Source organism: Conger conger, chromosome 14, assembly GCF_963514075.1.
Source record: "Conger conger chromosome 14, fConCon1.1, whole genome shotgun sequence".
Lineage (NCBI taxonomy): Eukaryota > Metazoa > Chordata > Actinopteri > Anguilliformes > Congridae > Conger > Conger conger.
The window spans coordinates 17942536-17956777 of NC_083773.1; the positions used below are offsets into that span (position 1 = coordinate 17942536).

The 14242-nt window shown below is 41.3% G+C and overlaps 1 protein-coding gene across 5 annotated transcripts; it reads left to right on the plus strand.

Moving 5' to 3' along the window:
* The first annotated feature begins 1477 nt into the window (after positions 1-1477).
* LOC133110587 (high mobility group protein HMG-I/HMG-Y-like) lies at positions 1478-13681 on the plus strand. Of its 5 annotated transcripts, none has more exons than XM_061220808.1 (5): positions 1478-1557; positions 6134-6246; positions 8042-8122; positions 8999-9052; positions 10374-13681. In XM_061220808.1, exons 2-5 carry the CDS (start codon positions 6148-6150, stop codon positions 10440-10442), a joined length of 303 nt encoding a protein of 100 aa, XP_061076792.1. In that variant the 5' UTR covers positions 1478-1557; positions 6134-6147; the 3' UTR covers positions 10443-13681. The 5 variants fall into 5 exon arrangements, with proteins under 5 accessions (XP_061076792.1, XP_061076793.1, XP_061076789.1 ...); XM_061220809.1 differs by having other exon boundaries at positions 9002-9052; XM_061220805.1 differs by lacking the exon at positions 10374-13681 and adding an exon at positions 9285-10342.
* The last annotated feature ends 561 nt before the right edge of the window (positions 13682-14242 follow it).

The following is a 14242-nucleotide window of genomic DNA, read 5'->3' on the forward strand; positions in this document are numbered from 1 at the left end:
TGCCTTGCATGGCAGCCGTTCACTGTTGGTGTGTGAGAATGGCTGAATGAGAGGCATTAATTGTACAGCACTTTGGATAAAGCCGCTATATCAATGTAGACATTTACATTTGCAAGAATGAGGAGAGTAAAAAGAATGATACTTATATTACATTACATTACATTACAGGCATTTAGCAGATGCTCTTATCCAGAGCGACGTACAATGAAGTGCAAATCAAACCCAGGGAGTTTTGCAACCTTTCCCAGCATGCAACGAGCAACTTAGTTCCTTTCTAAGCAAATTAGTCTCTCCAATTAGCCTAACTGCATATCTTCGGACTGCAGTCTGGAAATTATACAGATCGCTGAAAAGAATTCTGAAAAACTGTTGCATTAACAAGCTAGTGAACAGGTCTACCTAATAGTGATCAGAGTGTATGTGTACCTGTTTAGCGATCAGAGTGTATGTGTACCTGTTTAGCACTTGGAATCTGTACCTAGTCTATTCCCCCCCGGGCCTGTACAGCGTGAGCCACAATACACCACATCAAACTGTGAATTAGACAATAGGCTGAGTGGAGATATGCATATATAATAAATCATTTTATTTACATATACACCTTTCAAGCACAGAGTACAAGGTGCGGCCTGTAGCATAGTGGTTAAGGTAAATGACTGGGACACGCCAGGAGGGTGGTTCTAATCCCAGTGTAGCCACAATAAGATCTGCACAGCCGTTGGGCCCTTGAGTATTGCTCCAAGGGAGGATTGTCTCCTGCTTAGTCTAATCAACTGTACGTCGCTCTGGATAAGAGCATCTGTCAAATGGCAATAATGTAATATAAATAAGAAAAGGATGAAAATTAGTTCAAGTAAAAAAGTGAAAAGGCACACGAAAGAAAGCAGTTTTATAAAATAGGTTTTAAAACTATCAGCAGACCTAACATTGTATGGAAGGCTGTTCCAGATCCTAGGGGCCATTACAGCAAAAGCTTGGTGATATGATGGGTTACGTAGCTCATTCCACCACTGGAGATAAAAAACGAACTAGCATAGATAGATGTAAATCTCTGAATTGGGAGATCAACTGGACAGCGCTTGGTTGCAGAAGAGAGGTCTGTCAGTGGTGAAGTGTTATTAAACAGTCAGTGTATCGGGGAGCCGTGTCTGGAGGTGCCTAGTAGGACAGCCAGGACTGGTACCCAGTGCAGAGAGAACAGGATCTAGAAAAACTGTAGTCATTAAATCACACAAAAAAAGAAGCAGTGAACGGCAAACTAAAATTTTACAATGTAAACTGGCTATTTAAAAAACAATTTAGTCTCAGAAGATAATAGAAGTTGGTCGAATGCATCTCAATTTTTTTTACCGTATTAAAGAACTAAACTTTGCCCACTTGGACGCGAATGCAATGTGAGAAGAGGTAGGCTGTCCTTATCATATCTCCGCCCCCAAGAACCTCTTTAAATTGTCCTAAACTCCCCCTGGCTCCCGCTTTCTTTATTTCATTTGAAGGACGCAACGGGCTATTTTTAGCATACTTTGGGCCGGCTCCTGGATCCGACATTTTTATTTGGTAATATACTTGCTTCTGTCTCTTGTTGATATGCTATTTATGTCTACCGCCCTCGAAATGAATGTGTTATTTAAAGGGGCTGGTGCACACCGATTCCTTCAGCCATAGGCAGACGAACAGTAGCACAGCTCAAGGTTTAAACCGGCTTGGTTGACAGACTGTCAGGTTGCAGGAGGGGATTTTTTTGGCTAATTTAATCGGAGCACATTATCTGGGGGAGGGGGTTGCGGAAGGACACCCAACGAAAAAATCCCAGGAACATTGTTAGTTTGCGAGGGCTACAGCGGCCTAGCTTGTGTGTAAGTGAATGGCGGCCACCTGAAATTGCTTTGCTGGAGTGGAGTGTTTGCTTTTGTGTTGATACAGACAAATAACGTTGAAATCCTGCCTGCTACCAATTCCTCTTTGCCGATGTGGTGGTCTCGCACGCTACACATTGTGCAGAGGGATTATTTGTCATGATTGTCCTCGCTTGAATTGTAAAGACCGAATACGGTTTATCCACCGTTTCAGTCGACTGAGGGCTGTAAACTTGGAAAGCGTTTAACTTACTGCGTTGTATTTTCCCTTTTCTTTTAGATCTGTCCGTTATTCGAACCATTCCTTGTGTTCGTGTTGTCAGATTTGACGAGTTGTTTTGATCCGATCTGAATTCCTTGGTTATTATGAGGGTATGCAATTAATCGTTTTCCCCCAGCTCGACCGTTGAATGCAAACGTAGTGGTATGTAACCTCCTTGCTATTGCCGTTCTCCCTGCTAACGTTAGCTAGTTGAGCTAACCTCCGCTGAATTTGTGTGCCTTAACACGTTAGCCAACTATGGTGTTAGTGTTTGCTCCATGAGCACTCGCAGATGTTCACTGCTAACGTTGGCTGGGGATATTCCGTTTATCCGATTAGCTCGCTTGAGACTATACCAAGAGCTTGTTGCTAGCTCGCTAATAAATGCATTATGAACATACGCACACCGATGGTGTTAAAGTTCCAGCAAGCTGCTTCCGAAAGAGCGCTTATTGTTTACAGCCTACTACAAGTTAACAGGGAGAAAGGTATTTGGTGTACTTGTTGTAGCTATTGTTTCACCCATCTGGCTCGCTACACATGGCCCCTGACTGGATTTTCACCGTTTAGATAATGTGTCCACTTTACACGTCTGCCATGTTGGTTGGTAGTTGGCTAGCTTTACCTGCTAAATGATGGGGTTAGAGCGCGCTCTTTGCGGTGTGTTTGGGAATGGCGTCCGTTTACTTTGTGTTGTCCTCAAGTGAACTGATGGATTTTAAAAACTCGTGTGCACCCGATCTACTAGCTACCACCATGGACAGTCTTACACTCCTGTCAGACTGCATTTTGCTCCCGATACCTTGTTTTTTTAAAATTGTTTTCTTTACCAGCCGATGCAGTAATGTGATGGGAATGTAGGACTTCCACTTTGGGGACCTTAACGTACATTAGACTGGCTTTACGCGCCTAGATTGGGTTGCAGGCACGCTAGTTCCGTAGACCCGCGGGGGTGTCCGTAGACGTCTAAACTTTTTAAAAATCACTTCATGATTTTTCCCCTGTCAGGAAAGGCACTTAAAGGGTCATTTTAAAATTGCAGGGGAAAAAACGTCAAGCAGCAAAATGAATGTTAGACGTATACATTAAATCATGTCACTACTTAATGACTTAATGGCAAAAAATGCATTAATTCATTAATACCTTTTACCCAAGTTATGCATGATTGCAATTGAAGTTGTATGAGCTACATTTATCAGTACATAAGGTAAACCGGTACAGCAACAGAGTTCAAACTACCAATTAAAGTAAATATTATGAGGTATACATTGTCAACTGCCACTGAATAAATCCGTCTGGGCGACTAACTGAATCTCAGCAGTTAAACTGCAGGGTCCGTTGGCAGTTCTTGCTCTGCCGTCGGCCCAGACACCTAACCTAAATATACAATTCCAGACTAATTATGAGGTGTTCAAACAAAAAGAATATTTAGGATAGGTGTGGAGAAAGTGGAATAGGGGGACAGATAAAATAAGGTCCAATGACAGGCTGAAACATTCTACAGCTACTCTGCCTAGAAATGGATTGGATTTATTGTGTACATATTGCAATTTACAGTTAAGACTAGAAGACAAATGTTATAATAATGTCACTTTTATACGAAACCCATGACAGTCTGAGAAGGACACGGGTGAGTGTGAAACTGTCAGAAAAGGGAAGAGCTGAGACTGGCAGTGGTTTTAAACTGTGATTTCAGTGTTTCCCGCAGTGATTCATATAAAAACCGGCCCGCCTTAATTAACGTTGGATTAAAAAAAGGAAATCGCTTAAAAATAAATAAATAAATCTGACTGCGTCGCAAGATGACGTCAAATAGCGACATCTGCTGGTTGAAAATAACATTGCGGAGTTTGTCATATAATCGTTGTCAAATGGGACCAACTTCGAGGCGAGTGAATTATTAATCTTCACTCCATAAAATACCAACATAACCGGTCTGTTTCGCTACTTAGCACGATCATTTTCTCATGCTATTGCGAAACCATGACTTTTGCACGTCTGTTATTCGACAGTTATCAGTAGATTAGCGGCTAGTTACAGTAGGCAAAATCAACTTTTCAAATGAGTTAATTTCTCTCGCATTGTAAGGAGAGATGGCAGATAAAAATCAGCCACATAATATGATCGTTAATGAGAATGAATAGGCTACATTATAAATCATCCATGAAGACCTATTCAAACAACCGCACCTGTATTTATACACGTATTTAATTATATACACATTTTTAATAAATATTTTTTAAATTAAAAGCTGGATTGCTGCTATTTTGTATTAATTTTTTGTAATATACCGTATAGGCCATTTTAAATGTGAAGTCACATAATAAAGATAAAACATCTGAGAGGGTCACTCACAGAGGAAGGACGTTCACTACCAAAAACAGTGCCTTCCTGAACTCTGAAAAGCCAGGCAGCGGACCTGGTCTTGTGCTGCAGACTCAAGACTACCGTTCAAAATGGATATCCTGGATATCTTCCCGTTTCGCCATTCCGACCATAATTTGGCACCCTGGATTCTGCTAATTACCAGCACAATAAGATCGCTGTTGAATGAGGTGTGCTTTGTTAGGGTTGGAGTGAAATCGTACAAGGCAGTCGATCTCCAAGAACAGGGTTGGGCAGTGAACTATGCCGAAATTGTGAAATTACAACATTGCTTTCTCATTTAAGCACTTGTCCAGTCTTAATCGCTTTGCGCGGTTTTGTGTGCTCCAAAATCAACACGGAACTTTGTCATAATTTGTCATTTTTCTGCAGGCATAATGTAAATATATTTTACATGTTATTGATACTGTGTGTATGGTAGGCTATGTAAATCAAGGGACCGGACTGCAGTCAAAGGTCAGGCATCCAGATTGAGCAGAGGAACAGCGTTTGAGTTCTGGTGAACAAATTTTCCGTTTGTGCTTATTACACTTGCATTTGTAACTCCAGACCAGCGTTCAGTTTATTTATTCATTATAATTTTTTTTTTCGCGAAGATTGCGTCTTTTTATCTGTAATAAGTGAAGCCAAAGTGTTCGCTTACCAGTCGTTTCGGCGTGCGGTTCAGCTACTCGCGTAGCCGTCGCCTGGGCACGCGCAGAAATAGCCGCCGGAAGCGACCGTTGTGGTGGTACTGTTGAGTTCCTTCCGTTTTTGATTAATGTTTTTCCACAATGCAAGGGTTTAATATCGGAAAAAATCTTAAGTAGTGTTTATGAAGTGTCATTTGGTGCAATATTGTGGAAACGGAGGCCTGTATATGCAGATTTTCATTCCAAAAATGGCATAATTGCAATTTTAACAAGCTGCTACTAAGTCTCTTGATTCACCTCAGACTTTAATTTGATATCGGTTAAATAATTTATTTGTCTTTATGTAATTGTTTGCAATATAGCTCAATGTGAACTTGGGATTTTTATTCTTCACGGCAGCCTTAATGTGGTTTAAGAAGTTTTAATCCCTCTAAACATGAAGCGCCTAATTAAGAAAAATTAACAGCTTGTTAAAACTCTGGGATTGCAATTGTGGTTGGAAAACACTGGTATAATCCACCTGAGGTTGCGTTCCTGCAGAAAGCTCTCAAACTGAAATCCCAGGGGGCGGCTGTGTCTGCTGGTTTTTGACATGCTTAATGTAAGCCTTTGATTGGCTAAAGAGTCTGTTTCCAAAGCCTAAACTGGCTGCTGATTGACAGGAAACCACAAACACCAGCAGAGACTGCGGCCCTCTGCAGTGTGAGACCCCTGCTCTCATGGTCAGCCTGTTTCTAGATATGTTTAAATGTAATGCAGTTGTTCCTCTTCTGTTTAAAATACAATAAAAAACATTTTATATGCCCCCCCCCCCCCCCCTTCTGATTCACAGTAAATATTTAAGTCATGTTAACCTCACTGTCTCTGGGGTAATGTGATTTATCTTGGGTGTGTACTTCTAGATTAGGCTCCATGTCAGAGGTCTCACAAAATCACGACTGTATTGGTTGTTTGTGTAGCAGTGCATGGATGAATATGGCGTCTGTTTAACATTTCAGAATAAGCGGTGAAAATGAGTGACCCAAGCGCAAAGGGCAATCAAGCCGTCTCTCCGAAAGAGAAGGACGGAGCCGAGAAGAGGGGCCGCGGGAGACCCCGAAAACAGTCCAAGGTAAAGAGCGTTCGGGAGGGTGGCACTCCTGACAGGAGGAGTAAGGCCCTTTCACACTCAAAATGCTCATGGAGTACTAGCATTGTAATACTGCCTTTAGTCAAATTGTTTACGTAAATCAACAGATAAAAATCAGCAAAATATCAGGCTCTTTCCAGCCACGAACAAGCTGATCAACTTCCCCATCTCCCTCCCCTCCTCCACTGCTTCCTCCACCTCCTCTTGATGTCGTGCAAATCTCTAAACACCGAGTGACTGGGTGGAATCAGGAGTGGTATACGGAAGAATGGCTGTCATTAGAAAACGGAACATGGAGAGTAGAACGTTATTTATTTTCACATGATCGTTAATGAGAATTAATAGGCTACATTGTAAATCATCCACGAAGACCTATTCAAACAACCGCACCTGTATTTATACACATGTTTATTTATATATATCTATATATATTTATTTATTTATTTAGTTAGTTAAAAAAAATAAGATAAAAGTATGTTGTTGAGGTGGAAGTATGCACTCCTTACAGGAGGAGTAAGAGGGCTCGGGAGAGTGGAAGCATGCAACCCTGATAGGAAGAGTAAGGCCCTTTCACACTCAAAATGCTCATGGAGTATTTAAGAGTAATTTTTTGTACATTTAAAAAATAAAATATTAATAATTTATTCAGTGTGACAGAGACTCCTAGTAAGTACTTATTGGTCTAATAGTAATAAGGATTAACACTAAAAGGTTATTTGTAATCATGTGATTGTCTTTAACACACATTGTCAATTAAGAATAATTAAGAAAATGACTAGCATTGTACTAGCATTGTAATACTGCCTTTAGTCCACAATTGTTGACGTGAATCAGCACGGAACACAAATCTAAAGCCCCAGGATGAAATGAAAAGCTCAAACACGATGGGGAAAAATATGCATGTGTGCCTTTAAATAAATGTAATGCGTTAATCTGCTTCTGACATAATGCATACCATTCAAACTGTCTAAATAACAGCCCTTCACAATAAATTGTTTGGTTGTCAGTTTAGTCATTGTTGGAATGTGGAACCTCTGCTTGATTAAATTTTTTTTGCCTATAATTTCATTGAAATACTATACTTAAATGTGGAGACTCTTCCTCTTGGCCAGTTTAAACGGTTTATGTGCGCATACGAGAAACAAAGCCACGATCCCTTCTACTCCACTGAACAAGAAAGGCCCATTAGAACCTTTAACGTGTGCAAATATGTAGCAGCCATTTTCTACGTGGACTCTAACCCCTCCCCACTGCTCTGGAAATGTCATGTTCAAGCACGCGTCTGTAATGGGGTCTTCAGGAATTACACACAATCCCTGTCATGGCCCTCGGTGGTCTGTTGTGAGTGCAACCCTCGGTCAGGGCATTGGGGCAGCTACACTGCATTTGGCGGTAATGTGTAATTTTCACATGTTCACTTTTTTTCAGGGTTATTTATATATATATATATATATATATATATATATAATTTTTTTTTTTTTCTAGGTGTAGCCACAATAAGATCCACACAGTTGTTGGGCCCTTGTGCAAGGCCCTTAACCCTGCATTGCTCCAGGGGAGGATTATATCCTGCTTAGTCTAATCAACTGTACGTCGCTCTGGATAAGATCGTCTGCCAAATGCCATTAATGTAATGTAATGTCACCCTGTCATACTGGGGTCCCTGAATCACAAAAGGTTCAAAAGCCCCGCAGACTAGATGCATCTGGCCTAGTTGCTGGTGAATATACCTAACGTACCGTACCCAACATCCTCCTCAACTTACTCCCCTGGACAGGAGCCCAGCGGGTCCCCAACTCCAAAGAGGCCCAGAGGCCGTCCGAAGGGCAGCAAGAAGAGTCACACCACCAAGAGCAAAGTAAGTCTGTCCATTACACATCCCCTGGCGGCCATTTTTATAGTCCCAGGGTTTGTAGTCCTGCCTTATGGATAGTAACGTGAAGCCCTATTTTTGGCTGAGATACAGAAACTGTCGAAGGTAGTAACCACATGCAACATGGATGAAGCTTTGAAGTTGCATATGGATGTATTCTAAATAAAACTTGCATTTCCCTGAACCTAACTAAATAAATACAATAGATCCCTAGTCCCAACAGATACCAAATCTACTGCCCAATGATAGATGTGTGTTAACGTTTTGGGTATCTTATCTACAGTGTCTGACATGGCATCCCCCCCACCTGGGAATTGAGCCTACAGTCTCGCAGTTGCAAGTTCCAGGTCACCGTTAAGCTACACTGCCACCCCGTTAACATGTAGTTGCCATGGAAACATTTTTTCCTGTCTCAGTTCCCGCCCCCTCCCGCTGTGCTGAGTGTTGGTGTGTCAGAGAAAGATGTCGGGTCTGATGCCTGATCAGTGTTCAGCCTCCCTGTGCCCAGTGCTGCCTGCCCCCCCAGCACTTCTCACAACCCGAGACTGCTAGCTTGCCTTACACCAGGCATCTGGAAACTCAAGTCCTGAAAGACTTGCAGCATTTGCTGTTTTTTTGGGGGGGTGACCGTGCTCTTACCTGTTTGAAGAGTCGGTAGGTATTGGAATGTACAGTCAGTGATTCTTTTAGATCGTTGTTTGGCTAAAAAGTCAATTTATTTATTTATTTTATTTTATTTTTTTTGTGTGTGAAGTGCCTGCTGGTGACAATAAAAAAAACTAAAAAAAAACTTAAGATGCACGATGCGGGCCATGTGAACGTGCCGTCCGGTATAAACGCACGTTTGGGTTTTATCTCCAGCAGAAAGCCACGGGGACCACAGCGGAAAAGCGCAGAGGAAGACCTAAGAAGGAGGTGAGAATATCTCAGTGTCTGTGTCGCTGTTCGGAGAAGCTTGTTCATTATGGAGATTGTCTTATTGTCTGTTCTGTGAGTGTGTCTGTGAGTCTCTGTCGGTCTGCCTGCTTTTGTCTTTCTGGGTATGGGAGGCTGTTACCCCTTTCCCTCACCGAACAAAGCCTGAAGGCCCATTTTGTGCTTTAATATAGAGCCTGGTAAGGGTTTTTTATTTATTTTTTATTCCCAGATATTCATTACTCCCAAGCCCCAGCTGCACAGTGGCCTGAATGCTTATTCCAGTGTCCTTCTCCGGTGTGCATCAGCAGCTACCAGGCTTTCAGCAGTGTTCAGCATTCATCTACATACGGCTGGAGGCCAGCAGTTTACAGGGCTTCAGTTTTGCTGCGGTTTCTGAGCCCGCATGATTAACAGCTCATTCCATATCAAAATCCTGCCTGATCCAGCACTGCAAGAAAAATAATGTCTTGTCTAAAGTGCTCTGTCTTGTAATGACATTTAAATTCTTCTTTTTTCTATCAAATGGAAAATATAAGCTTGACAACTGATTCTTGCCCCATTGGCAAACTGTTTCTTACCTCATCTTTTGTAGCAAAAAATTAGTAGAAATTTAGATGTTAAATGAAAATATAAGGCTAAAATGCTTGTTGAGATTGATATTGAAGCTGCTCTAATTTTATTTTATAATAATTTTTAAAAATAAATTATTTATTTATTAATTTTTCCTATTCAAATTAGGAAAATGGATTTGGCATTTTACTTTTGCTTTAGTTAAAAGAAAGAATGTCCCACAAACATGTCAAGGGCTTGCAGATATTATAATGGTGGACTGGTGTACAACGTAAGCATACAATCTGGCAGTTTGGTTTCGGGTCATTTCAACTATGGAATTTTTCTGGAGTTTAGTTTTGGGAAGTTAGGATTTGAGTTACTGACATAGTTATGAGATTAAAAACGACCAGCCAACAGTTGCATTGTTCTGCTGTTCTTTTCAAATTCCTGTAAACAGCAGAGTTGTTACTGTAATTCACTGGGTAATTCAAGTGAGCTTGCCAGCAGTGTGGTTGAGTATTCTTGAAGCGGACTGAATCTGAGGAGACAGGACGGCTGTAGTGGCTAAGGTACATGACTAGGACGTGGAAGGTTGTTGGTTCAAGCCCTGGTGTAGCTATGCTAAGATCAACACCGCTGCTGGGCCCTTGAGCAAGGCCATTAACCCCACATTGCAGCAGGGGGGAATTGTCTCCTCCTTAGTCTAATTCTAAGTCTCTTTGGATGAAACGTAAAACTGTAATGTAATGCATCACTTTCTCTGCAGGAGAAAGAAGAGCAGGGAGACAAGGCTTCGTCTGAGGAAGAGGAGGAGGAGGAAGGAGAAGAACAGTAAATGGCAGTTACTACCTCATCATTCATTATGCTGACTTCCTGTCAACTACAACTGGACTGAAACACCAAATCGGTCACCCCCCCCCCCCCCCCACCCCAGTTCTCACCCTCTACCTCTGCCCTGATCAGAGAGGGTGGTGGGGCACTCATGTCACAAACTTGCAACGGCACTGGAATGAAATTTTATATATATATATATATATATACACTTAAATATATGTATGTATATGACATATATACATATACGTGTGTGTGAGTGATTATAGTCTGCATATCCATATTTATGTAAGTAAAGGAAAGTGGGGGAAAAAAAAAAACTAACGACTGCCCGTTCCATTTTCAGACGGGTTTTAAAATTCACAAACGGTGGTCTTTTTGTACTGGACAAGTTAGCAAAAATAAATGTCTCTCCCTCCTTTGTAATTTCCAGAGAAGTGGGACTCTTTGGCCCAGTAGGGTTTGTTTGGCGGTAGATTAGTGCAGTGTATAGTTAGGAGTGCCCCTCCCTTTTTCACGGTGTAATGTTTTGTAGTTATTGCTGTGTAGCTCCCATTCCTGCCCCCTTGCCCAGATAGGTCCATGCGGTTGTGTAGGCTTGTGTTCCAGGCAGTTCGGTCTGAAAAGGGTGCTGCTGTACAGAAACATTCCCAGGGTAAGCTGAAGTGGTGCTTTAGCCATCATAGGTTAACTCCTCAACAACCAAACCTTCTGCCGTTTGTTTTTAAAAGCTTTCAGACTAGGTCTCATTTGTGTCGTATGTTGTTTTAAATCCAGATCTGTACATACAGGGGCCGTTTCTGTACCCTTGTGTTCAGAGTGGTGATACTGCTATGCGCTGCTTAACAGACAGGGGGTGCTCTATCCACCCGTGTCCATCTCTCTCCGTTGATTGTGTGGTTCAGGTCCAGCAGTGTCCATGTGCTCTGGGTACTTTACCCACAACACCAGTCCTGGAGTGCCCAACAAACAAACCTCACCTCAGCCATCATTAACCGCTCTTTCCATTCCAGTCTTGTGCTAAAGCCAATGGCACCAGTGCTCTATGACCTTCCTTCAGTCAAAAACTTGAGAGCAAAGACTGCCCAACCCTCTTCCTGGAGATCTACTATCCTGTAGGTTTTCACTCTGACCCTAATTTGTCACACCTGATTCTAAAAAAATTATCAGCTCAGAGATATCGATCTGTTGAATGAGGTGTGCTTTGTTTGAGTTGGAGGGAAAACCTACATGACTGTAGACCTCCAGGAACCACTCTTGTGGATAGTCGAACAAACATGTCATTTAATCTTTAAGCTCTGTGCATAGACAGAAGTAGTGATTTCTCCTTGAATATCATAACAGAGGGTCACAGGAGGTTGAGCACATCAGCTCGTTGGGCAGTTTGGTTTCTCCTGCATTGTTGAGGTGGAAAGCGTTTGGGAGGAAGCGGGCTAGTTTTTTTTGCAGACCTCTCCTTGGTCTGATTGAGCTTGGTCACTCAATCAGTTTGAACATGGAGAGAGGTGGATTGCAGCTTGTATGTAATGACCGATCATTCTGGGAGGATTATTTCAGGATTCAGGATTTCGTGTTCAATAAGATTTTAGTGTGATGTATGTTTGAAGAAAAAAATGTATTTTTTTTTTTTTTTATACACACCTCCCAATAGGTCATGTTACTGTTGATCACAGACCCATTCATGGGTCTTTCCAGGTGTCCTTTGCTGCTATAGCTCACTTATTAGCCAGAGTACTGCTAATGGGCCGACCATCACAACCTGGCCCAAAAACTGCTTACCTCACTCTTACAGCTGACGTCATCGTCTTAACATTCAACTGGTTCCACATAACCTCCGTGAAGAGGAGAGCAACGGGCTTCGAGTGTTGGGGCTAGCGTCTTTTTACTGTTCGTAGGGACTTTTTTGATCCGTTTGGTAGTTCAGAGTTCAAACTTTAAAATGTGTTTTTTGGTTCTTTTAAAATTAAAAAAATTAAAAAATTGGGGTTTTAAGATTTCTGGGTTTGGCTTATAGAATATGTGCTCACGCACATGCACAGAGAAATGCTGAATCTCGTTGTGACTCAGTAAATTAATGCCAGTGAGAAGAACCCAATAACTTTTCAGCTTTTTTGTAAAACCTTCACTGACTGTGATAGTGGTTTCTGTGATGCACTGAAATATATTGCAGGTGTATGTTGTTCATTAGCGTTAGCATTGACAATGTTTGTCCTTAGAGATGAGATCGTAGCTGATCATGGTTCATGGGAAAACTGGTGTGTTGCAGTAGGTCTTTCTCACTCTTTACTGTCATTCTGGCAATTTTCAGCTCCTAACTAAAGGGTGTTGTGGAAATGTATTTTGTACATCCCAGAATATAGCCTAGTCCTGTCCTTTGGACCCCTTTATAATATTAGTCGCAGTGAAAGACATTCCCACTGAAATCATTTTGGATCAGGATTGTGAAATGTACATTCTGATTCTGAATCTGTACGTTTGCAAATGAGGGACTTTGTGCCTGTCCATTTGAAAGCACAAGAATCTGTTTGTAGAAAGTTTTAATATACAAGTTTATTGGGTGCAAGCAACTATTTTGACAAACTGCTTTTTTGTTAATTTATCATAACACAGTCTTTGTAGAGTATGTTCCTCTAGCCATAAACTGTACCCTAGATACCTCTGATATAATCACAGTTCTGCATTTCTGGAGTGGCTGCCGATTACATTTAGCATTTCAACCTAGATCCGTGGAGGACCGACATTTTACCGACATGTTTCAAAGAAAAAGGAAAATCTGTGATTTGTTCATCTGCAGTGATCACTTTCCCACCCATACTCTTAAAAAAAACATTTTCAATAACATGTATGAGAAAATAAATTGACATTTGGCGATTTAGAAATGCTGTCACTGAAACCATGAATATAAAAATCCCTTGACATTCACATGGAATGGGGGAAAATACAAAAAATGCATTAGCCTCAGGAATATAATGGTGTGCTGTACGGCCTGTCATTTGGGTTTTCTTTCGAATCTTTATCTTGAATTTAGGTGAAATTGTTATTGAAGAAAACGGTATATTTTAGCAAACGTTGTCTAGTGGTTCTGGGAGGTTCCACACCTGTTGGAAACCACGGAGGCCATACCCACTGGGGCACTGGGGAGTACACCTACTGCAGATGTAATCTTTGAGATCAGTAATCCCTTACTGTGTTGTGTATAAGCAGGTGTGTGTAATAAATACAACGTTCTCTCTTGTTTTTCAACATCGAGTGCTGATGGTTTTTATTTCTTGACCGTGCATTTGCGTGAAACGGTGCATGAGTTCACTAAAGCAAAACACAACCCATTTAAATGTGTAAAAATAAAAGTATTAAAAAATCATCAGATAACATAATTTGAAGGTAGCATATGGAATTAAAACTGCAAGCAGGGTTGAGGGGGCCAAGCACTCCAGCAGGGCAGGGTCACCATGACAACTTAATTTTTTTGGCTTGCCAAAGATAGCATGTATCTAAGATATGAGCTCACATCCTGTTTAGGTCATTTGCATTTGGCCGTGACAAACGCTTTTCAAAAATCCATCTGATAACCTTTAAAGAGCTTGGTCTGAGGATCTGTGTCAAATGTGGTGACAATTAGGCAAAATGTGTGGCCTGTGAACCTTTTAAAAAAAAAAAAAAAACTTCCAGACAATTCAATATGACGGAAAACCCAATATGGCAGAAATTGATTGGGTGCCTTGAACTCGGTTTGATCCAAGGAATCCAACGGTACCAGATTTTTAAAAATTTAGCATACAGCTCAGCTTGCATGCGTAAACATAC